The following is a 25426-nucleotide window of genomic DNA, read 5'->3' as shown; positions in this document are numbered from 1 at the left end:
AAATTACCTTCACATTTTTGAATATTCTGTCAGGTAAATATAAGCAGCGCCTTTTATTTGAGCAATGTATCAAACAAAAGCCATAAATGTCTTTAAAAAGCAGCTAATTGTGGGCTAGGTATCTAGTCATCCATGACCTCGGATCATGAAGGGGGTAAACTTTGGTAAAAATATAATTTTATTACCTAAATTACAATAAAGGAAATATGGTCACTCCTACCGGACTTTTTACACAGACACTGTCACTTTGCCCTAAATAGACAGACAATGTAACAGTCTCTCTTTATAAACTTTCCAAAATGATCTTTTAGGCATCAAGACACCACCATGGTAAAGCACAGAACCCTCCCTCATTTCTCTTGCTGATCACCCCACTATACCTGGTACAGAGCGCACTGCCATTGGTTCGCACGTGGTATAGGCTCGGCTGAAGGCCTACATCCCTGGTCTTCCTCTTCCCTTTGTGAATGATGAATTTTCTCTTAAAATGAGAGAGGAACTTTGCATTTTCTTGCTGCTGAGTCATCCTGACAACCTGAAAAAAAAAAAAAAACACAGTGGAGTAAGGATGGAGGAAAGAACGAACAGGCAGTGCATCATGGGAATGAAGGCAATCTGTAGAGAAACGAACCTCCAACTTTCCTGGAAAGAGACTCTCAAATTTCTTCTGGAGGCTGAAGGTGAAGGTGAGCCAGCCCATATTGGAGGCTTCTCTGCCCTGCCAGAAATAGACCACACACTGGAAGTCTTCTTCTGGCTGCTTCTCCTCATCTTCATCCTCGTCCTCCTCTTCACCACCTTTCACCTTCCTTTTCTTACTTTGGTGCTCCTCGTCATCATCGTGTTCTACTGGAACCCAATATCTGCAAGACCAAAAAAAATAAAAATAGGACTCTGGATTCAGAATACAAGCTCAGTGACGCATGCTGGGGCCGGCAGGGTGTTGTACATAGCTTCCTGAAAATATCAGAGCATCTGCCTCAGTAGTCCTCTCAAGAGTCCTCAGTAGTCCTCTCAAGAGCCCTCAGTTATGAATCAAGCAGTAGGCTGGCCTTTGAGACAAGTTATGTAAAATATCAAAATGCCTGGATTGCTGTATGGCAACCAGGAGAAGTTGCTGTTCCTAGGCAAGGTGTATCTGCATACAGAAAACCATATTTGAACAACCATATGTGATGCCAAGCCTCCATGATTGAAAGAACTGAAATCCAATGAATGAAAAGGCCGGGTGAGACAGTCAGGCTGGGAAAGAAAGGACTAGATGCTGCTGGATTTTCCCCAGCCAGGAAATTCTGCAGGTTCAATTTAACTTGCTGCAGCTTCTAATGTAAACGGTGATATGCTTACTCTATGCAGTGACAATCAGTGTGAGCAAGGTCTGTACAGAAGAGGAGCCTGTATAACGGTGTAAGACTGAAGGCAAAGCTGGAGATCAACTTTTTATACAAAAGAAAAGCTGTTCTCCATCAGGTACCTGCAGAGGAAGACATAGCAATCCTCAGTCTGGAAGTGACCAAACTCCTCCTCCGGAAGACGGGCAAACTTCTTCCCTTCCAGTACGAATCCCTCCATGCCATCCAAGTCTTCGTTCCACTCCTCCATCAGTTGCTCAGCCTGTGGATGAAATACAAAGATTGTTTCAAAAAAATCCTAGCTCTTTTCCGCCGTGTCTGGGAGGGAGGAAAGTCTTTTCCCGAGTGATTACATGAAAACCTAAATCCTACAGTATGTGCTCCCAACCCCTTTTATTTAAAATTTATTTTTGTAACCACTTCACTTGACCCCTGGAAAATGTACCCCCCTTCCTGACAAGGCCATTTTTTGCGATACAGCACTGCGTTACTTTAACTGACAATTTCACGGCCGTGCGACGCTGTACCCAAATAAAATTTGTAATTTTTTTTCCCCCACAAATAAATCCTTTTGGTTGCCATCTGATCACCTCTGTGGTTTTAATTTTTTGTGCTATAAACAAAAAAAATAAAATAAAAAAGAAGACTGCCAATTTGGAAGAAAGACAGAAAAAAAAAAAAAAAAAGATGAAAAAAAAATAGTTACTTTCTGCTATAAAACATATTCAATAACAAAGAAAAATGGAAAAAAAAAAATCTTCATCAATTTAGACCAATACGTATTCTTTTTTTTGTACCAAAAAATAAAAATCAAAAAAGATCACAATAAGATTGGTTTGTACAAAAGTTAGTGTCAAACTATGTGACAGAAAATCGGACACTGACACTTTTTGGGGGCCAGCGACAGGTGCTAAAAAATATGCATCGCCACTGTACTAATGACACTGGCAGGGAAGGAGTTAACATTAGGGGTGATCAAAGGATTGTGTGCCTAGAGCTAGTGTTTTCTTACTGTGGGAGAGGTGCTTGTACTAGGGGAAGGCATGGATCCATGTCCCTGCATTGCAGGAACACATGATCCATGTCTTCTGTACTGCCAGAACAGCAATCTGCCTTGTTTACATAGGCAGACCGCTGTTCTATCTCTGTACCAAAGGATCGGCAGGTGCCAGCAGACAGAGTTCATGGTACCTGCCGATCAGCTCCCGCTGTGTATAATCACCGCCCCAGACCTGGAAGTGTCAGGTCACCGTATATCCAAGTTGTACAGTCAGCAAGTAGTTAAACTGAGAGGTGTCACCAGAGGGGGGTTGTGGAAACCTGTAAATGGTTGGCTCTTACCTCGGAAGTAGGCATTGGTGGTTGGCGAGGCAGGAAGAGCGCCGTCAGGTCGGCTTTCATCTGATCCTTTTTCTCTGCATCTTTTTTTATTTTTCCGGACAGATTAGAAGGCTGCTCCACACTCTCTGCATTCCTGGTGTAGTCCACCTTCAGGACGTCGTCCCAGTTCTTAAATTTCGACTTGAATACCTGTAAAATAGAGGATAATGTTTTGATTTATATGCTCGGTTAGGGCCTGTGTAGAGCAATTCCCTCATGGAATATGTATGACCCGTGTACCTGGCATTCTGTACCCTCCAAGTTGCGGATCACCATGGCATGTTTCGGTCGGTGCAGCATGCCGCACAGTTCCTGTCCCAGCTTCAAAGCTGCTGCCCGAACCAAGCGAGAGGATTTTCGGCCAATCCAGATGAAGACATCAGTGTGACAGTCTAATATATACACAGACTTTGTGTCGAGCAAACTCTGGAGCTGGAGATTGTGAAGTTAAAAAAAAAAAAAAAAAAGAAGTTAACCTAAAGCCCTCTCATCCTGTCACTGCATGTTAGCAAAAAAAAATAAAAAAATCTTAAAACAAATATCGTCTTAATATAAGACACATTGGTATATTCTTACTTGAATCTTGGTTTGCTTTATCCATTTACTCCAGATCTGTGCTGTAATCCAGCATGAAACACTTGCACTTTGCCTCTGTGCAGTAGTTTCCCTTTAAGGGCCTATTCACAGAATGCATGCAATGTTACCTGTGTTTTTCATCATGGAAAACCTGACCAGAACACAGTGTTGCATAATATGGCGCTCCTCTGGACCGCACTGTAACATGCATAACCACTTGCCGACCAGCCTATAGTAAAAATATGTAATTTGTTTGATGATAAATACCCTGTCTGTGACAGCTAGCTGCCCTAACCCCAGTAATTTTTTTATTTATTTTTTTTCAAACTATAGCCGATTCTCTCTGATAAAAAAATAAAAACAAAAAAAAATGGTCCCACTGGCGAGTTTGCTGTGGGATCACTTTAAGAAACTGTGGGGAGTGGTGCCTTCCGCTACTTCCAGGTCTTACCTAATGGATTGGTGAGCCAGAGGAGCAATCTGACATTGGCGGTAGCTGGGTATGGAGAAGAGTGAGGCCAAGACGGCTACTACTAGTCTTTGTGCCCTTGGAGGACGTGTCACTTGTGGTTCACAGGCCATAGAATTTTTTTTATTTTTTTTGTTAAAGCAAAAAAGTTAAAAAAAAAAAAAAAAAAAAAAAAAAAAACGTTTTTTTATTTTTAAACTTTTTTGCTTTAACAAAAAAAATAAAAAAAATTCTTGCTTTTAAAAAGGTAAATAAGATTTTGGGTCTTTTTGACCCCAGATCTCTCAATGGGGTCTCATCCTTATTTCTATTACAAGGGATGTTTACATTCCTTGTAATAGGAATAAAAGTGATCAAAAATAAATAAAAATAAATAAAAATAAATAAATGGGACGTGTAAAACAATAAATCTTTTTTTTATTTTTTTTATTTTTTTAAACGCAACCCTGTGCTAGCATGCAGAAGTAAACGTTAGGTATCACCGCGAACATTAGAGCGAGAGCAATACTAGAATGCCAGACCTTCTCTGTAACGCTAAACAGCTAACCTGTAAAAAGTTTTACAGTGTCGCCTATGGAGATTTTTTTTGTGAAAGAAGCTGCTGGGTCCTACACACAGCTCTACTCTGTAAAGGTTAGGCACAACACAGTGGGTGTTATTTACTAAAGGAAAATCCACTTTGCACTAAAAGTGCACGTGGAAGTGTAGTCGCTGTAAATCCGAGGGGGACATGCAAGGAAAAAAAAAAAACAAAAAAAAAAAAAAAACAACAGCATTTTAGCTTGCACATGATTGAATGATAAAATCAGCAGAGCTTCCCCTCATTTCAGATCTGCCCCTTAGATTTAGAGTGACTGCACTTCCAAGTGCACTTGCAGTGCAAAGTGGATTTGCCTTTCATAAATAACCCCCAGTGATTTGCCTTCAAGCAAACCTTGATGCATTTATTCGCATGCTATTCAAACTCTTGCATGGACCTCACAGCAATGTTAACCCCCCTCTAAGAACAAGCCAATGCCATTTATGACACAAAGATGGAAACATTTTATTTCTTGTATCCATTCCCAAGAATACTTTTACCAGCAATCCATGGCAGACTGATCAGCAGCTTCTTACCAGCCTCATCTCAGGTGTCAGGTCAATCTTCGGCCTCTTCTTGTGCTCCACACTAATCTTGTAGTTGATCTGTGGCAGCTCCAGATAGCCCAGACCCAGTCCCACCTGCAGGACAAAAACAGGGGATGTTTGGAAGGACACGAGAGAGAAGGCAATATGGAACAAACCCAGGAAAAAATATATCAACAGCCTTTATTTGCTTTATGGGTTAGTTCAAGTCTTTATCTTTTGTTCTTATATCAGTGGTCGCCAAACTTTTTAAACAAAGAGCCAGTTTTCTGTAGTCTGTCCAGACTTGAGGGCTAGTGACCCACTACGGCCAGTCGGAATAGACAGACAGTGCCTTGGGAAAAAACAAAACAAAAAGAAAAAAAAACCACACCACTACACAGCGAAGGAGGAATAGTGCCCCCCCAATCATCGGTGTCAGTGGGAGGAATAGTGCCCCCCCCCCATCATCGGTGTCAGTGGGAGGAATAGTGTCCCGCCCCCCCCCCCCCCCATCATCGGTGTCAGTGGGAGGAATAGTGTCCCCCCCCCCCCCCATCATCATCATCGGTGTCAGTGGGAGGAAAAGTGTCCCCCCCTCCCCCATCATCGGTGTCAGTGGGAGGAATAGTGTCGCCCCCCCCCCCCCCCCCCATCATCATCGGTGTCAGTGGGAGGAATAGTTCACCCCCCCCCATCATCATCGGTGTCAGTGGGAGGAATAGTTCACCCCCCCCCATCATCGGTGTCAGTGGGAGGAATAGTTCCCCCCCCCCATCATGGGTGTCAGTGAGAGGAATAGTCCGTCCCCCCCCATCATCGGGGTCAGTGGGAGGAATAGTCCCCCCCCCTCATCATCGGTGTCAGTGGGAGGAATAGTGTCCCCCCCCCCATCATCGGTGTCAGTGGGAGGAATAGTGTCCCCCCCCCCATCATCGGTGTCAGTGGGAGGAATAGTGTCCCCCCCCCCCATCATCGGTGTCAGTGGGAGAAATAGTGTCCCGTCCCGCCCCCCCCCCCCCCCATCATCGGTGTCAGTGGGAGGAATAGTGTCCCCCCCCCATCATCATCATCGGTGTCAGTGGGAGGAAAAGTGTCCCCCCCCTCCCCCATCATCGGTGTCAGTGGGAGGAATAGTGTCCCCCCCCCCCATCATCATCGGAGTCAGTGGGAGGAATAGTTCACCCCCCCCCCCCATCATCGGTGTCAGTGGGAGGAATAGTTCCCCCCCCCCCCCCCATCATCGGTGTCAGTGAGAGGAATAGTTCCCCCCCCCATCATCGGGGTCAGTGGGAGGAATAGTTCCCCCCCCCATCATCGGGGTCAGTGGGAGGAATAGTTCCCCCCCCCCCATCATCGGTGTCAGTGGGAGGAATAGTTCCCCCCCCCATCATCGGTGTCAGTGGGAGGAATAGTTCCCCCCCCCCCCCCATCATCGGTGTCAGTGGGAGGAATAGTACCCCCCCCCCCCCCCCCCCATCATCGGTGTCAGTGGGAGGAATAGTTCCCCCCCATCATCGGTGTCAGTGGGAGGAATAGTTCCCCCCCCCCCCCCCCCCCCAACATCATCGGTGTCAGTGGGAGGAATAGTGCCCCCATCATTGTTATCAGTGGCAGGAAGGGTGCTCCATTGTTGGTATTATGGGAGCAATAGTGCTCCATCTTTAATGTCAATGGCAGGAATAGTGTTCCAATGTTTATATCAGTGGAAGGAAGTATGGCCCATCATTGGTGCCAGTGGTAGGAATAGGGCCCCACTGTTGTAGTCAATGAGGGGAATTAGGCCCCACTGTCGGGGTCAGTGGAAAGAATAGTGCCCCCCCCCCCCCCATCATTGGTGTCAGTGGGAGGAATAGTGCCCCCCCCCCCCATCAGTGTCAGTGGGAGGAATAGTGCCCCAGCCCCATCATCGGTGTAGGGCCCCACTTTTGTAGTTAATGAGGGAAATTAGGCCCCACTGTTAGGTGACAGGGGTCAGTGGAAAGAATGGGCCCTCATCATCGGTGTCAGTAGGAGTAAATAATGCCTTCTATCAATGAGAAGAATAGTGCCCCAAAGGCTTCATAAAAGCCAAGCAAAGGACTGCATCCAGCCCTCGGGCCAGTTTGGAGACCACCGCTTTAGATGAAGTTACCTAAAACCTGTATTTAAACTGTTACCACATGCCAGCTGAAATAAGTCTTGCAGAGGGGCAGTAAGTTGAAAACGGGTGGCAGAACATTACAATTACTGCACTGGATACAAAAACACTATATTGTCAAAAGAATTGGGACATCTGCCTTTACATGCACATTAAACTTTATTGGCATCCCAATCTTAGTCCGTAGGGTTCAATATAGAGTTGGCCCACACTTTCCAGCTATAACGGCTTTAACTCTTCTGGGATGGGCGATCCACAAGGTTTAGGAGCGTGTCCATGGGAAGATTTGACTATTCTTCTAGAAATGCATATGTGAGGTCAGGCGCTGATGTTGGATGAGAAGGCCTGGCTCGCAATCTCCACTCCAATTTATCCAAATGGGAAGTCAGTCAAGTTTCTCCCCCCTAAACTCGCTCATCCATGTCTTTATGGACCTTGCTTTGTGCACTGCTTCAAATAATTTGGTGGAGGGAGGATTATGGTGTGGGGTTGTTTTTCAGGGGTTGGGCTTGGCCCCAATGAAGGGAACGCTGAAAGGAGTCAGCATACCAAGACATTTTGGACAATTTCATGCTTCCAACTTTGTGGGAACAGTTTGGGGGATGGTCCCTTCCTGTTCCAACATGACTGCGCACCAGTGAACAAAGCAAGGTCCATAAAGACATAAATGAGCTAGTTTGGGGTGGAGGAACTTGATTGGCCTGCACAGAGTCCCGACCTCAACCTGATAGAACACTTTTGGGATAAATTAGAGTAAAGATGGCAGGACCAGGGGTCTTCTCGTCCAACATCAGTGCCTGACCTCACAAATGCACTTCTGGAGTCAAACATTCCCATAGACAGACTCCATCTGTATATGGTGTCCCAATACATTATACCAAGGATGTTATTACTTTAAGGCACAGTTGTTCTTATGTACCTTATAAAGTTTTGGTTTGGGAGTCTGGAAGTCATCGGGAACACAGGGTTTAATTTCCTCAGGCTGTCCACCCAGGACCTCCCAGAACCCTGGGGTCTCCTGCTCATCGGTCGGCAGTATGATCTCCGCCTTTCCTTTCCTTTCGTTCTTGTTAATCTTCTCAGCAAACAGCCTGAAAGAGATGAGATTAAAAGAGAAGTATCTTAATTGGGTAAGATCTGCAACAGTAGCCTTCTACTCAGATTAGACTTGCCTCTGAATTATAGAGGCGACAGGCACACAACAGAGGCGACAGGCACACAACAGAGGCGACAGGCACACAACAGAGGCGACAGGCACACAACAGAGGCGACAGGCACACAACAGAGGCGACAGACACACAACAGAGGCGACAGACACACAACAGAGGCGACAGACACACAACAGAGGCGACAGACACACAACAGAGGCGACAGACACACAACAGAGGCGACAGGCACACAACAGAGGCGACAGGCACACAACAGAGGCGACAGGCACACAACAGAGGCGACAGGCACACAACAGAGGCGACAGGCACACAACAGAGGCGACAGGCACACAACAGAGGCGACAGGCACACAACAGAGGCGACAGGCACACAACAGAGGCGACAGGCACACAACAGAGGCGACAGGCACACAACAGAGGCGACAGACACACAACAGAGGCGACAGACACACAACAGAGGAGACAGACACACAACAGAGGAGACAGACACACAACAGAGGAGACAGACACACAACAGAGGAGACAGACACACAACAGAGGAGACAGACACACAACAGAGGAGACAGACACACAACAGAGGCGACAGACACATATCTATCTATATCTATCTCTCATCCCTCTCATCAAATAATATTCTCCGATCCCCGTTTAGCAAATCCCCAATCCCCCTAGTAATTGATTCCCCAACAGTGAATCATCCAGAGAGAAAACTTTGGATAAAAAAACAAACAAAAAACAAACAAACACACAGACACTGAAAATCCTCGGTTATGGGAGCACCCTATGATAAGTGTTTATTTTGTGTATTCATCCTATAACACAGAATCCATGGGGAAGCAGAGCTTTTACCTGGCTTTGGTAGTGGCGCTCAGCGTGGCTTGGGCTCCTCTCCAGATATAGATCTCCAGGCCATTATCCAGGAGGTAAACAAACCTGTAACACGTGGAAACAGATCAGTGACACACCTACTCTCCCAGAGGTGGGTCTCAGATTTGGGGGTGGGGGGTGTGAAGGGAGTACAAACCGAGGATCCAATGAGGCGGCCTTCAGTGGCATTGGCTCCAGGCGGATGTTCTTCTTGCCGTAAATCCGGTAGAGCCTGCATATGAAAGCAAATATTGGTGCAACGAAACAAGTCATACATTTTGGGAGATTGTTGGGCCTCATTCAAAGCATACGCCAACGTGAGGGCTGCGTTTTGCCTGTACAGGATGCACAAGTATTCCATACATCCACCTGCAGGCAGTCCCATTCGTGTCAACAGACACAGCGGCTACTCTCAATTTGACATCCATGTGGGTGCAGGTCCCCAATGCAGTGTGAATTTAGGGACGCACATCTCCAGGGATGTCAAACTGGAAGCAGCGGCTGTATTCGTGTAAGCCTGTGTCGCAGTTGACACGAATGAGACTGCTTGCAAGCGGATGCAGGAAAAACAGGGGGCAAATTCTGACATTTCTCTCCTACATGTAAAAAATCATTGTTTTTTTGCTAGAAAAAATTACTCAAAACCCCCAAACATTATAAAGATTTTTTTTTTTTTTAGAAGTAATAACTGGCGGTCATTGCAATTTTTCTATATCACACGGTATTTGCGCAGCAATTTTTCAAATGCAATTTTTTGGGGGGGGGAAATAGTAAATGGCTACATAAAATGTCGCACTTTAAAATTGCGCACTCGTGGAATGGAGCCAAACTTCCGTACTTAAAAACCTCCATAGACGACGCTGTAAAATTGTTTATAGGTTACATGTTTAGCCTTACAGAGGGGGTCTTGTGCTAGAATTATTGATCTCGCTCTAATGTTTGCTGTGATACCTTACATGTGTGGTTTGAACGGCATTTACACATTCGGGAGTGACCTATGTATGCGCTCGCTTCTGCGTGTGAGGAGGGGATCGGGGTGCTTTAGAACGTGTATTTTTTTTATTTTATTGTTATATTTTTACATTTTCCCTTAAATTATTTTTTTTGATCACTTTTATTACTATTACACGGAATGTAACCATCCCTTGTAGTAGCAATAGGGCATGACAGGTCCACTTTAGGGAGAGACCAGAGGTCTCTATAAGTGTCCACATCTCTCCTCATGCTGGAAAGCCTAAGAAAATAAATAAATAAATCCCAGGTCTTCCAGCAAAAACACAGCAGTGTTTATAACTGCCGGCGCTGGAAGTGATATCGCTTCTGGCCTCCAAGGGTCATAGAGATGGCAGGGGACCATCTCTATGGTAAACTGCAGTCGGATTCATTTTCCTGGCTTGCCAATCACTCGAGTGAGCCAGGAGAAGGACCGGAGGGGAGGGGGGTGCCCCGCCACCTGTAAAAGCAATCAAGGGGCTAAAACAGCTGCTATGATGGCTTTTACTTTGCAGGGAATCACCTGCTGGAAAAAAAAAAAAGAAAAAAAGCAGGATATCTGAATGATGCCTGCAGCTGCACCCATCATCCCGAAAGTCCAGGATGTCCTACGGGCAGAAAGTAGTTAAGGAAGCCCCATGCGAAGGAGACCTCAGGCATAACCTTTCACACACACACTTTGAACACATTAATACCCTAGTAAATGACATCAACTATCAATTGCATCTATTCACACCTATCTTTCACTTGTATTGTGATAAATACATTAACGTTGCAGAACTTCTTTCACCCTCTGCTGCCCCCACCTGGTGATGTACTGTGCATCTTCTACAGTGTAGAATCCGCTGGCTGAGCCTCCCTCTATGTACGAGATTTCATTGTCAAACACCTGCAGGACCAAAACAAGGTCACAGATATATACAGAACGCAATTTATTTTTTCCAGTTGGCGAATCTCATTTGTAATTCGGTCTCACCTGGCTGAACTCTTCGCTTTCATCTCCCATTTCCTCCCGGGTGCTTCGGTTCTCGGCGCCCAAGTAATTGCGCAGATTGACAGCGTGGATGGCGGAACAGGCCTTCTTATCTAAGGTAGCCTCTTGGCCGATCCAGTAATAGATCTCCCAGTGTAGGCCTCCATTATCGTCCAGGAATGTCTGCAGAGGAGTAACAATCAGGATTTATGTGAGAAATAAAGTGAAACAGGGTACTATCAGTCAATTGAGGATATACTGTATACAAGTAGACGTAATGGTTTATAATAGAACTCCTTAAAAAGGTCAGTCCAAAACTGATATTGCAGGGTTTTCAAGAGTTACGCCATTGGACATTTTTCCTGTCTTTTGGTGACAGGGGGTCTTAAACTGGCAGCCCTCCAGCTGTTGTGAAACTACAAGTCCCATGAGGCATTGCAAGGCTTACCGTTACAAGCATGATTCCCACAGGCAGAGGCACGATGGGGCTTGTAACAGCTGGAGGGCTGCCAGTTTGAGACCCCTGCTCTATATGGCGAGATTTCTGCACACTTGCTGTGCCTCTCCAGGTGTACAGAAGAACAGAGTGAGGAACAATGGCAGCGAGAGCTCACTGATGACACATCTGAAATGTTTAGGAAGCTCAGACTCAGACCACCAGCTTCTACCTATAATTTTTAGGTGGTCACACATAGGATTTAACCAACCAATCACACTGCAAAGGGCTGCGAAGATGTATAATTTGCTGACCTAACCACCAGCGTCAATTGTAGCTACAAATAAAAAAATGTATTATTTCGCCAACACCAGGAATGGCGCTAGGCTAACAGTGCTTAACCACTCATGGGAAAAATAAATGATTAAGTAAAAAAAATAACCCACAGAATAACCAAACACAATGATACAGACCAAAATTGAGTTTGGGGGTTTTATGAGTGGGTAGCCCTTAGAACTAGAAAAAAATGGAAGTGACGACCTAGGGGTGCTGCTGTCAAAACAGAGGTAGGACTCCATCTGTAAAACAAAGAGGGGAAGAGAGGGAGGTCCAGATCTCTGTGCCAATGACTGTTAATAGGCAAATGGCTCCGACAGCCCAGCAAGCCAGTGTAATCAAGCAGCTTCATCGTTCCCGGTGTCAATAGCCTAATGTCCACCTGGAGTCCAGGGTCACATCCTGTATCCCATCTATTGGCCATTGACATTGGGAATGAGGTAGCCGCGGCACTACACATGGTTGCTGGGCTGTCAGAGCCATTTCCCCATTAACAGTCAGTGGCACAGAGATATGGACTTTGAGCAACCTGTGACCCTCACCCTGGACTCCATGTGGACATTACCATCCATCAGCCATGGACAATGGGAACGAGGTAGCTGTGGCACTACACCTGCTTGCTGGGCTGTCAGAGCCATTTCCCGATTAACAGTCAGTAGCACAGAGATTCCAACTTTGTGCTTGCAGCAGCTCATCATCCATCCATTCAGCTGCACCCTTTCAGGACTTTGCCTCCACCACAGACTTGTGAGTATTCATTTTTAACTTTTCTTTGCAATTAAACCTTGTTGGAACTTTCTACACCAGAGCGGTCGCGCTGTCTCCCTCCCTTCACCGATTGCAGCTGGGCCACCCCACCCTCACTGCATTTAGAAAAAAAAGTAATGACAAGCTGAAGGCAAAGAAGAAACACACAAGTTCCCTGTGGCTTGAGAAAATATGGTATTGTGCACAACAAAAGCAAAACTAACTGGTATTAACGACTTGGGACAAGTACTACTTAAAATGAACCCCACAGTAGCTGTATGGGAACCTAGTGACTGTTCCTCTAAGATTATAAAGCTCCTATAGCAGTGTAGTGCAGCTAAAAACCAAGATGGCTACACATTTGTTCAATTAATCCACAAATAAGTCAAATGATTGTACATTTCAAAAAGTCCTGCCCAATGTATATTAAAGAAGAATCACTTTAAATTTCTGTACGCCCATCACGTCCACTTTGAACAAAGTACACCACTGGGTCAGAACACATCTGCCTGACCACAGCTATCAAGGACCTTAACCAGGAGGCTGGCAGGGATTCCATATATTTCAAGGGTTCCTCTCTGTTGAAAAGGCTGCTCTAGAAAGATGAGACAGAGTACATGTAGTACATTGTCCCATGGAGAAGAGCTAGATGAAAAGAAATATAACCACTTGCCGTTGGTTGCATAGCAGTTTTACTGCTACAGGATGGCTTTCCTGTGCAGAATCACATATATCTACTCAATTCTGCACTTCCACCTGCAGGGGGTGCACACGTACTGCTGGAGGGCAGCTTCTGTGGTGAATATTCACAGTAGAAGCCAATCTGTGGGTGACGGCCACTGGATGTCTGCTGGGGAGGGGGAGTTGAAGAGGAATGGATTTTGTGTTCCTGCAAACCAGGGAACAAAATTGATCCCTTCCCTTAGTAAAAAACACCTAACCGTACACAAAAACACTGGCTAGGCACAGTAAACCCTTTGATTGCCCTAGATGTTTAACCCCTTTTCAGCCAGTGTCGTTAGTACAGTGACAGTGCACATTTTTTAGCATTCTGGTCATGAAGGGGGGTAAATCTTCCAGAGGTCAAGTGGTTAAAGTGATACTTCTCCAGAAACCTTACAGAATATGTTCTGCCTCTGGCACCACGGTAAATAGACGAACGCTCACCTTCAGTACAATGTAGCAGTCAGCCTCATAAAACTTCCCATGCAACGCTTCGTCCACCAAAATCGGGATAAAGTTTTCAATCTGCCAGACAGTAATGCCGGGAATCTGGCCGACGTCCTCCGTGAAGAACTCAGAGTAATCCAGCTGAGGCTTTTCTAGGCCCTGATCCCATCGGCGGGCCTTTAGGTCTGTGTATTTCATGTCACCGTTCTCCTGTGGGCAGAGCATAATATAAAATACTGTATATCGATGGAAGACTGCGAATGTCCAGCGGACACAAAACACAGGCTACTTAAATGTAACATTTTACAGAATATCACATATCCAATAACCCAGCAAGATACATACAAGGTCTTATCTCAGAAGAATGTGTAGCTTATCATTTGTGCAAAGTATCTGCTAGTTTGCATAAAAGTGTACAGTGAGAGAAAAATGAGAAATTCTACAACATTATCAGATCTCCACAAATAAACAATCATTTAATCAGCATTGTCTACTTTGTCTCTATTTGACATAATTTTTTTTATTATCATATTTACTCATTTCCAAAAATTCTCTTACAAACATTAAAAGCAGAAAAAATTATCTTCCAATTATCTTTTTTAATTTATTTCTTTAGTCCATTCTAGAACCCCCTTCCTGTTTATTTTTACTTAATACAGAGTACGGTACTCTCCGTTTTCTGTTCTGCCAGATGTATTTTAGTATAAGTGCTTTCAACACTCTAAAATATGTTTGAGGTAAGGAAATTGGCAACATTTGAAATGTATTTGACATCTTAAAGAAGAATTGCACCCAAAAATGGAACTCCCCCTTTTCCCCCCCTCCAGTGTCACATTTGGCACCTTTCAGGGGGGAAGGGGGGGAGCAAATACCTGTATAATCCAGGTATTTGCTCCCACTTCTGGGCATAGATAGCCACAGTACCCGTGGATATCCATGCCATATTCAGAGCCTCCTCCGCCGCCCCCCTCCCCCTGTCTTCTGGGAGACACACAGGTCCCAGAAGACAGCAGGGACCTGTGGGATCGTGCATGCACAGTGGGGAACGAGGCTGTGAAGCCGCAAGGCTTCACTTCCTAAATCCCATAATGAAAATGGTGGCGCCTCCACCGAATAGATAGATCGGCTTCGGGTGTCAACATCGCGGGCACCCTGGACAGGTAAGTGTCCATATTTTAAAAGTCAGCAGCTGCAGTATTTGTAGCTGCTGACAAAAAAGAAATAAATAAAAATCGGCAGGACCTCCGCTTTAATCTTCTCACCTGAATCTTCTTATTTTTTTCCTCTGTCACATCCGACATTCCCTTTAACACTTGTTTAGCCTGGTCATCCTGGGTGGAGTCCTTTCTGCGCCGCAGACGCATTCTCCTGGCCGAAGGGTCTTTTGGGGTGCTGCCTGAAAAGCAATGGCACAATTTTAAGCAGAAAGTATTGTAATCACAGATAACACCGCTATTTAGCATTCCATCTCTATTACTGCACTCAGTAACAGTGCCTTCTGAAATGCCACCAGCTTGCCCCAGCAAGATATACGTATGTTTCTATCCGTGCCCCCCTTGTCATCTCCCCACTGTATAATTAAGCAGGGCTTGTGGGTATGGGGAATAATGTGACCTTCCCATGTGATAAGGAGATAAAAGGAAAACCCATGAAATGCTAAAAATCCAAAGCCAAAAAATCTGAGCCTGGGACCATGTGTTTTGTATATGGTAAGTACCGTGGAGACATGACCCGGGGTCTATAAGGTTTGGAGCACTTACATCTGGAGGACCCAGGAAGCACAGCGGTAGCCGTCTTAATCCTGGCATATAAACAAATGGATAGGACAAAATAGTATGTCAGCATGACTGTGAATGGCTTTTGAGGAACAGGACTATGTTTGGAAGCCATAAACCCATAAAGATACTTGTGCCTGCAGTTGGCCTTTAAAATAGCAACAAAATATTAATATGCCAGATTTCATATTTTTAAAACATATTTTTTTACATTTCATCAGTCCTGACTGCAACGACAAAAGAAAGAAAATATGGATCAAACCATTATGTATTTAGTGGAAGTCATTGTTAGAATTGCAGTGTACCCCATGATGATCACGCACCTATCACTCTGCACAACAGGTGGGGGCATAGTGGTCGTAAGTGGTTGCTCTGCATAGCAAGTTCAAGTTGTTTTACCTGGGACCACATAATGTACAGCTGTGCGCATAAGTTTACATACCCTGCCAGAATTTATGATTTCTTGGCCATTTTTCAGAAACTATGAATGAAAACAAAAACTTTTCACTCATGGTTAAAGTTTGGCTGAAGTCATTTATTATCAAATTAACTGTGTTTACTCTTTTTAAATCAGAACGGCAACAAAAACTACCTGAATGACCCTGATCAAAAAAGTTTACATACCCCAGTTCTTAATACCTTGTATTGCCCCCTTTAACAGGCTTGAAGTCTTTTGTGGTATTTGTGGATGAGGCTCTTTATCTTCTCAGATGGTAAAGCTGCCCATTCCTCTTGGCAAAAAGCCTCCAGTTCCTGTAAATTCTTGGGCTGTCTTACATGAACGGCACGTCTGAGATCCCCCCAGAGTGGCTCAATGATATTGAGGTCAGGAGACTGGAGATGGCCACTCCAGAACCTTCACTTTATTCTGCTGTAGCCAATGACAGGTCAACTTGGCCTTGTGTTTTGGATCATTGTCATGTGGCAATGTCCAATTTGCATTCATCCTGGCTGATGAATACAAATGTTCCTCTGGTATATTTTGAGAACATACTGCATTCATCTTGGCATCAATTTTGACCAAAATGTCCTGCCTTTGTAGCTCACACATCCACAAAACATTAGCAATCCACCTCCGTACCTTTCATCTAGGGTTGAGCTCAGGCATGTTCGCATACGCCACGTGCAGAGTCCGCCAGGAAGTCGGCGCAGCACTGATCACAGGCAGTGAGACATTGCTCGATCTCTGCAGCCTGTGATTAGCGCAGCACCGACTTCCTGGCGGGCTCTGCATGTGGAGTATGCGAACACGCCCAAGCTCATCCTTACTTTCATCATAGGCCTTGCTGACTCCTCTCCAAATGTAGCGTTTATGGTTGTGGCCAAATAGCACAATTTTGGTCTCATCACTCCAAATGACTTTGAGCCAGAAGGTTTGAGGCTTGTCTCTGTGTCGTTTGGCGTATTGTAAGCGGGATGCTTTGTGGCATTTGCATAGTAATGGCTTTCTTTTGGTGACTCGATCATGCAGCCCATCTTTCTTCAAGTGCCTCCTTATTGTGCATCTTGAAACAGCCACACCACATGTTTTCAGAGAGTCCTGCATTTCACCTGAAGTTATTTGTGGGTTTTTCTTTGCATCCCGAACAATTTTCCTGGCAGTTGTGGCTGAAATTTTAGTTGATCTACTTGACCGTGGTTTGGTTTCAACAGAATCCCTAATTTTCCACTTCTTTATTAGAGTTTGAACACTGCTGGTTGGCATTCTCCATTCTTTGGATATCTTTTTATATCCCTTTTTATTTTATTTTTTATTTATTTTTTTATACAGTTCAACTACCTTTTCCAGCAGATCCTTTGACAATTCTTTTGCTTTCCCCAGGATTCAGAATCCAGAAACGTCAGTGCAGCACTGGATGAAAGATGCAAGGGTCTGTCCAGAAGGGGAGTCCACAAACTCATTGACCTTTTATACACACACACACTAATTACAAACAAACAGATCACAGGTGAGGATGGTTACCTTTAATAGCCATTCAAACCCCTTTGTGTCAACTTGTGTGCATGTTATAAGGCCAAAATCACCAGGTTGTGTAAACTTTTGATCAGGGTTATTTGGGTGGTTTCTCTTGTCATTACGATTTAAAAAGCGTAAACGCAGTCGGTTGATAATAAATAGCTTCAGCCAAACACTAATCATGAGTGAAAGAAATATTTTTGTGTCATCATTCATATTCTCTCTAAAAAAAAAAAAAAAAATAAAAAAAAAAAAATGGGGCCAAGAAATCAAATTCTGCCAGGGTATGTAAACCTATGAGCACAACTGTATATACACTACAGACAGATGATACCATAGAAGAGACACCTTTTTCTTCATTGTCTTTTGCTTTTAACATAAGACAGAAAGAAAATGGTTCAAAGCTAACCACACATGTTACAACCTGATTGTACAACCTAGAGCCTCTAGATCAGGGGTCTCCAAAGTCCAAACCCTGGCCTGTGGGCCACATTTGGCCCGCAGCTCACTCAGACACTGCCAACACTGCAAACAGTACTGCTGGTCTGCTTTTCTAAATCCCTGCTGTTCTCAGCAGAAAGTCCTGGCAAACAACAGACAAAGCTGCTCCCCTCACCTCTTCTCGCTCTGCCAGAACGTGCTGTGGATGGGTTGCTAGGACTTCCACCGTCTTAGCAAATAAAGACATAATCAGTGCAGCACCTCCAGACTCCCACCTGTTTATATTAGCAATCCTTTCCCCACTCAGACTGCTTGTGTAGCAGTAAATGGGAGATGGGAGGTGCAGGAGACCTGTACTGTGCCATTATTGTGACAGCAATGTGCTATGGGGACACAGGCGTGCGCAAGGAGGCTCCGATGGGGACACAGGCGTGCGCAAGGAGGCTCCGATGGGGACACAGGCGTGCGCAAGGAGGCTCCGATGGGGACACAGGCGTGCGCAAGGAGGCTCCGATGGGGACACAGGCGTGCGCAAGGAGGCTCCGATGGGGACACCGGCGTGCGCAAGGAGGCTCCGATGGGGACACAGGCGTGCGCAAGGAGGCTCCGATGGGGACACAGGCGTGCGCAAGGAGGCTCTGATGGGGACAAGAACCAACCTGACTGGGTACAAATTAAATTAATTGCCTAGGTGGTCTTTAAATTACAGCTTTGTTAAACCTGGGAGGAGATTTTACAATCAGATTGCAATATGCATTGTCAGTATAAGTAAATGAACTGGACTAGGCAAAGAAAATGCTCAGTGGAGATTAAAAATCCGTTAGAAATGGATTCGACCATTTTTTTTTTACTATATCAAAGTTGTAGCAAAGATTGGCTGGTGCTCACCCAACTCACCCCCAGCTGCGGCAGCAGCTGCTACAGTGGCTGGAGAGGCTCCTGCCAGCCGCAGCTGGTTCTGCAGGGAAAAATCAATATTGTAGTATTCCGATGTGCGGTCAGCTGGTTTTGGGGGCATCACCAGACTTGGATTCTCTCTTACATCAAGGACCTATGTTGGAAGAGAAGAAACAAAAAGAGAAGACTGGTGTTATACTCGCTCTTATTTGGCAACAGTTAAAGAATTGTGAGGGAGTACCCCTATTCTTTTTAACATACAGGCATGAGCTATGTTTGCCTGCCACACTTCATGTCTGTAGTTTTTTATTTCTTACTTGAAAAAGTTAATAAAAATCCACTGAAAAGAAAATAATTGGGAGGGGGCGAGAAAATAAAAAAGGAGTGAAGGAAAGAAAGAAAAAAAAAAAAAAAAAGAAGGAGAGGGAAGGGAAGGCTAAAAAGGAAGAGAGAGAACATAGGAAGCAGGGAAGGAGTGAAAGACAGAAGGGAGGAAAGGAGAGGAAAGGTCGAGTAGAGAAAGAGAAAGCAAGGAGGGGTGTGTGTGTGTGTGTGTGTGTGTGGTGATTGGGGAAGCAAGTTATAGAACTAGCAGTGCACTGAAGTTCGTGTTCCCAGTTCACAACAGCAATATTGTTCTCATGCCACAAAAAGTGTGCCCAAGAACTTTCCTTTACATATTGCAGTCATCAAGTGGTTAAAGCATTGTGCAGACTGACGTCACTGAAGTACTAAGTACATGAAATGAACCCCCAGGTAATGCTTCCCTGGCAAAGATATGCAAAAAAGCCTCTCGGGGAGACTTCTAGATAAATGCCATTTTTACAAGTGGGTCTCTAAGTGAATGTCTCACTTGCTGCCATTGGCTGTGGCATGTTGCCCAATTTCCCTGTAATGGTGCACAGTACTGCAGTGAAGTCTATTAAAAGACGCACGCCATGATACAAAGCAGGAGAACAGAAGGTCCTGCCAGCACATCAGTCATGACACCCACCTCTAAGTCTGGCAGGAAGTGGACAGTTTCTGGCAGGGTCACCAGGCGGTTTTTATTTAGGACCAACTTGCGCAATTTGCCACATCTGGAAACAAGAAATAACATTTTACTAGGATAAAAAAATGATTCAAAGACATCAGAAAAAAAGGGGATAATGCTGCCTGCACCCAAAGCCAAGTTAACCAGTTAACCACCTCCACCACCCACTGCATAACCCAGCTGATGCTAAAGCCCCGACCACCCTACTCTTCAAGCTGCTTCCAAACACTGCACACAAACTAGAACATTGCCAATGCTAACCTATGTATTTTAAATACCAGACGCAGGGATAACATGACCCTAAGAAGTTTCCTTTACAGCCTCCTTCGTGTCATGGTCCAGGTGCCATGACACCCCAGCATCCTCCTTACCTGCACAGGCTTTCTGGGATCAGTTCCAGGTTATTGTTAGAAGCCATGAACTCCTCCAGGCTGCTAAGTTTTCCTATTCCTGAGGGGATGCCGTCAAAGTCCAGCTTGTTGGAATTCAGGTAAAGCTTCTTCAGCTTGGACAGCTTGCAAATAGCAGACTGGAAACAGAGAACAGACAATAAGCATACACCAAACTAAAGCAGTACTAGCTTCCCACTCCAGTGGCCTGCAACATAACATAACAACTCAACATTTAAAGCTCATTCACAACACAGTGTATGTTTTAAACGCATGCAAACTCAAGTGTGTAGACATGTGCATGCTTGCATATTATGCTCCCCTAGCCTCCCTTTTGTGCTTTCCTCCTCTCCAGCAATACAATGTCTACATTCCCCACCCTCCACTGTCTTGATTACTATTTGGTCGGTTGTCTTCTAAATTTGCTATTGGGTGGCTACTGATAACTTAACTCCTGCATATGCACACTGGAGTTACATTGCCACAGCACAAAGAAAAAAAAAACTGCTAGGAACAAGAAGAAAAAAAATAAAAAACAATTCTATCTCCCTAGCAACGTTTAGCCTTTTGTGCTGTGCAGGTGTTTAAAGCATTGCTGGATAGACTGCATTGCTTTTGTACCACTCTTTCGCTGCAATACCTCCTAATCTCCATTAACCTGGCATTCTGTGACTTGTTTTTGCTAAGCTTGAGAGATAGAAATATAGACACACACACACACACACGCACGCACAATTACTGTGTCCTACATAGGGGTTGGAGTAAAGGACCACAGCAGGGAATCAGCTATCTGGTGCATCAGATAGACAGCAAATATCCAGCACACTGCCTGCTTGACAGCAAGCAAAAAAAAAAATATATATACTTCTTTCGCAGGTTGCTTTGATTTTCAGTCTTTGTCAGAGGCTTCAGAGCCACTTTAAAAAATGGTGGGTTAAGAGATGGAGCGGGTTACTTACCGGCAGCGAGGTCAGCTGATTGCGTGACAAGTTGAGGGTCTCTAGCTGAGACCATTGGTCAATACACAGGGATAGTTCATCGATCTGGTTGCTGCTTAAGTTTAGGCGCTTCAAGTTGGCAAGTGTGTACAGGCACTCAGGAACCCGACTCAGGTCATTCATTGACAGGTCCACATCTGGAAGGGAAGGAAAAGCAAACATGAAATCAAGCATGCAAATTAGCTGTGAAAAAACATAGGGCCTGTGTCAAGGGGCTTTTGAGTTCCTATACAGCTTGCAGTGGGTCAGAAGATGATCAACTGCACCCGTCAATGAATTCGGAATGATCTCAGAAGTGTCTCAAACTGACTCCAGCGACACAAAGCCAAGGCCTTCAACAAAGTTACCTGATCCTTTTTCTCTACCCATAACATAAATGATTGGACGTTTCCTTTGTGTTACTCTGGCCAAAAAAAAAAAAACATCTAACATTGAGTGCTGGTGAGGCAGAGCAGAGAGCTGGTAACTGACAATCACCAGCTCTCTGCTCAATGGAAACGGAAAAAGTACATCACTTCTGGAAAAAAATAAAAAAACTGCCTGTTTGCAAACTTTTTGCTTTGGGATGTCAAGTTTCACTTTCAATTTTGACACCATAAGGTTGATTTACTAAAACTGAAGAGTGCAAAATCTGGCGCAGCTGTGCATGGTAGCCAATTAGCTTCTAACTTCAGCTTGTTCGATTCAGCTTTTCTTTTGCATATGCATTCGCGCACATGCGCAAAAACTTCTTGCATTTTTATTCTGCACAATGTAAAATGACCAATTGGGCGTATTTGAGATGTAAATTACTGACCAAAAATGCAGATTTTTCTATTTTTTTTTTATTTTTACTGAAGAATACACAGCACTTGTTTATGTGCTTGTGTGCATAGGCACATTACAATTGGCCACTTAAGGACTGGAACATTTTCCCCCCTTAATGACCAGGCCATTTTTGCGATGAGGCACTGCGTTGCTTTAACTAACAATTGCGCAGTCACGCAACGCTGTACCCAAACAAAATTGAAGCCCTTTTTTTGGTGTTATTTGATCACCTCTGCGGTTTTAATTTTTTGCACTACAACCAATAAAAGGACCGTCAATTTTGAAAAAAAAGATTTTTTTTTTTTTTTACTTTTTGCTATGATAAATATCCCCCCCCCCCCCAAAAAATGTCTTCATTAGTTTAGGGCAATATGTATTCTACATATTTTTTGAAAAAAAAAAATCTATAAAAAATAAAATAAAAAAATCTCAATAAGCTTATATTGATTGTTTGTTCAAAAGTTATAGCATCTACAAAAGTTCAGGCAATTTTTATTATACTTTTTTTTTTTTTTTTTTTTTAAACTAGTAATGGTGGTGATGTACGATTTTTAGTGGGACTGCAACATTGCGGTGGACAGATCGGACAGTTGACTCTTTGAGACCAGTGACATTTATACAGCGATCAGTGCTAAAAAAATAAATGCATTACTGTATAAATGACATGGGCAGGAAAAGGGGTTAACACTAGTGGTGATCAAGTGGTTGTTCCCTGGGAGGCGTTTCTAACTGTGGGGGGAGGGGACTGACTGGATGAGGAGAGAGAGCTTGCAGTTTATGATCACTAGTAACAGACAATCACCCTGTACTTCCTTGTCAGAACAGGGATCAGTTTGATAACATTGACAGATCCCTGTTCTGGCTCTCTATGGAGCCAACGCAGGTGGCCGGCAGACGTTGCGGCTGCCGGCCACACCCATCAGCTCCCCTGCCGTGCAGCGTGCGCGAGCCTGCTATAGCTCTTAAGAGCTGACTTACAGCTATGGCGATTTGTGGGAACGAGCCGACCTGCCGCAGTATAATGACGGTGGCTGGTTGGGCAAGTGGTAAATGGGCTGTATTTTAGCTCAGTTAAAAAAAAAAGCTGTACTGAGCTTTTTCAAGCTGAAGTGTGCAAGAGGCCTTAAAGCACGTTTTTTTTACAGCCACTTTTCCTCGTGTTGGTACTGCCTTTGCAACTTTTTTTTTTTATTTTTAGTTTTTATTAACGCCCTGTGTAAGGAAAAAATAAAAATAAAAAATAAAAATAACAGAACACTGTATATGGAATACTATAAAAGCAACAAAAACAGAATCCCTTAATTATAAGATGTAGAAGGAAGCAGACATAATTTTTATGGTGGTCAAAACTCTCTCTACATCATACAACTTCAAAAGAAGGACAAACTACATCGCCATGTGAATACATAAACTTATGTGCATCAAATTGACCCTCACAGTACAGTACCTGATAGATTAGTCAGGCCTTCTAAGGAAGTAGGTAGGTTGCTCTGGGTTCGCTGTGTGTTCCTTAGATGCACAGTCTGCAGGGCTACCATTGCAGGAAGCTGCCTGTTAAAAAGGTATAGAAATAAAAATTATAATAAAATAACGACAGCACCAAGCCACCCTCCTGAAATGTACAGTAGATCAGTCTGACCTGAGCTGGGCATGCATGAGGGGGTTATTATTCAGGATGAGGGTCTGCAGGTGCACCAGCCTCCTCATCTGCGGTGGCAGGCTGTCCAGTTTGTTGTCACTCAGGTCCAGATATATAAGGTCCGTCAGATTTATGAACAGCTGGTTGGGGATGTTGTCAATGCTGGGAAAAGAAGAACAGAGAGATATAAGAATACTCGTACTAGCGCATGGCGGGATCGGCTGTCTGACCTATGACCTCTCACCTGTTGTGGCTGAGGTTAAGGACCAGCATGTTTTTGGCGTTCTCCAGCTCCCTAGGACACTCTGCCAGCTGGTTATAGCTGAGATCCTGCAAGAGAAACCCAATGCACTCAACACACATCAACTTATATTTACACGGAACCAAAAAAGTACTGGGAGGATCATGGGCATCCTACTCCTGGGTTGTCGTCTGTTAGGCTCGGCTCACACTTAGGTACAAAACCGCACTGAATTTGCATTATGTTTGAACAGCTATGCCTTTTGTATGCGGTATCCATTAAACGAAAATGGAGTTCAAAAGCACATCGAAGAGCACCAAACACGCACTGAACCCTTTACAAAAATCGCATTTGGACTGCATATATGTGAATAGCCACCATGGAAAAATCATGTTATTTCACCTGTCATGCGATTCCATGCGTTCTGATACACATCTGAAGTTGCATCAATGTGGACCAGGGATAAGGCCTTGTCTACACTTAAAGTTGGGGGGCAGTAAAAACCACACAACAGCCTAATTTTTCTACCCCCCCCCCCCCCACCACCGCTCCTCCTTACACAGCAATTGGGGGTGTTCACATGCCGCCCACTGCGATGCTGTGCATCGCAGAGAGTCTAAAATGACAGCGGGTAGTACCACCCACCAGAAGTCTCCAGTTCACCTGAACGTGGTTTGTTGCACCGCTACTGCCCTACAATTGCATGCAATTTATACAGTTGCAGAATGGATTTTTCTTGTACTATAGTTTTTAATTTAGTAACAAAACATCATAACTGATCACCCACGCAGGGGTTCAATATATCGAACATGGCATAAAGGCATGATTGACTCAACATTTTATATTATAAAGCATCCACAGAGCGACCTACCGGTATGAGTCGAAGGTCTGCAGCATGGATTTTTAGGTTTAAAAACAGGCAGTGAGGAATCACACCTCCTCAATGCCTGTCAAACGTTCTCTTAAGAGCAATCCACAGCCTATCGCTCTTTAGAGGGCTAACTCTTGTGTAATCTAGTTCTGACAGGCATAATCCTGTAAAAACATTATGCCACAAAGATCCCCTATTCACCTTTTTTTTTTTGCATGTTCTCCTTGAGCTTGTGTGGGTTTCCTCCAGGTGCTCCTCTTTCCTCCCACACTACAAAGACATGCCGGTAGGCTTATTTGATCCTGTTTAAATAGGCAATAGTATGTGTATATGCATTCCTGTGAGATAGGGACCATAAGCTGGCCATAGATGGATCTATGACCCTGCTGAACAGGCCAAAAATCAATCTATGGGCTGTACTGAAGTTTTTTTAATTTTTTTTTTTTTTATGCAATCACTGCCAGTGGCTATAGCAGCCAGCAGTAATCATTGTGGTCTGCTGGCAGGGAAGACTCCCCGCCAGCAGAACACATTAACACTGTAGGAGGGATTTCCCCATCAACACTGACTGTGTTGAAGGGGGGAAATAAAGCAATTTTCTTTCCTTCTGCCAGAGAAAATTGTATAATCTATGGCTTGCTTTAGACTGTAAGCTCCTTAAAGAGGA

At 44.4% G+C, this 25426-nt stretch overlaps 1 protein-coding gene across 2 annotated transcripts in view; it reads right to left on the bottom strand.

Annotated features, from left to right (window-relative positions):
- Positions 1-25426, bottom strand: part of FLII (FLII actin remodeling protein) — a 70846-nt gene that overhangs the window by 16243 nt on the left and 29177 nt on the right. The window contains exons 5-24 of one of the 2 annotated variants that reach the window (XM_077449440.1): positions 23892-23977; positions 23648-23809; positions 23456-23559; positions 21163-21338; positions 20186-20343; positions 19776-19860; positions 18773-18935; positions 14974-15107; positions 13709-13921; positions 11026-11205; positions 10856-10938; positions 9214-9288; positions 9039-9122; positions 7941-8112; positions 4894-4998; positions 2973-3164; positions 2694-2882; positions 1475-1614; positions 632-863; positions 381-535 (exon numbers count right to left, since the gene is read on the bottom strand). In XM_077449440.1, coding sequence (XP_077305566.1) covers positions 381-535; positions 632-863; positions 1475-1614; positions 2694-2882; positions 2973-3164; positions 4894-4998; positions 7941-8112; positions 9039-9122; positions 9214-9288; positions 10856-10938; positions 11026-11205; positions 13709-13921; positions 14974-15107; positions 18773-18935; positions 19776-19860; positions 20186-20343; positions 21163-21338; positions 23456-23559; positions 23648-23809; positions 23892-23977 — 2888 coding nt within the window. The remainder of the gene's footprint in view (positions 1-380; positions 536-631; positions 864-1474; positions 1615-2693; positions 2883-2972; positions 3165-4893; positions 4999-7940; positions 8113-9038; positions 9123-9213; positions 9289-10855; positions 10939-11025; positions 11206-13708; positions 13922-14973; positions 15108-18772; positions 18936-19775; positions 19861-20185; positions 20344-21162; positions 21339-23455; positions 23560-23647; positions 23810-23891; positions 23978-25426) is intronic. The other variant, XM_077449441.1, reaches the window with a different exon arrangement.

The sequence above is a fragment of the Lithobates pipiens genome, unplaced genomic scaffold (assembly GCF_037356315.1).
Source record: "Lithobates pipiens isolate NorthernLeopardFrog02 unplaced genomic scaffold, aLitPip1_a1.2 Scaffold_22, whole genome shotgun sequence".
Lineage (NCBI taxonomy): Eukaryota > Metazoa > Chordata > Amphibia > Anura > Ranidae > Lithobates > Lithobates pipiens.
Note: the sequence above shows the minus strand (reverse complement) of the source record. Positions and strands in the feature narration are given on the sequence as shown.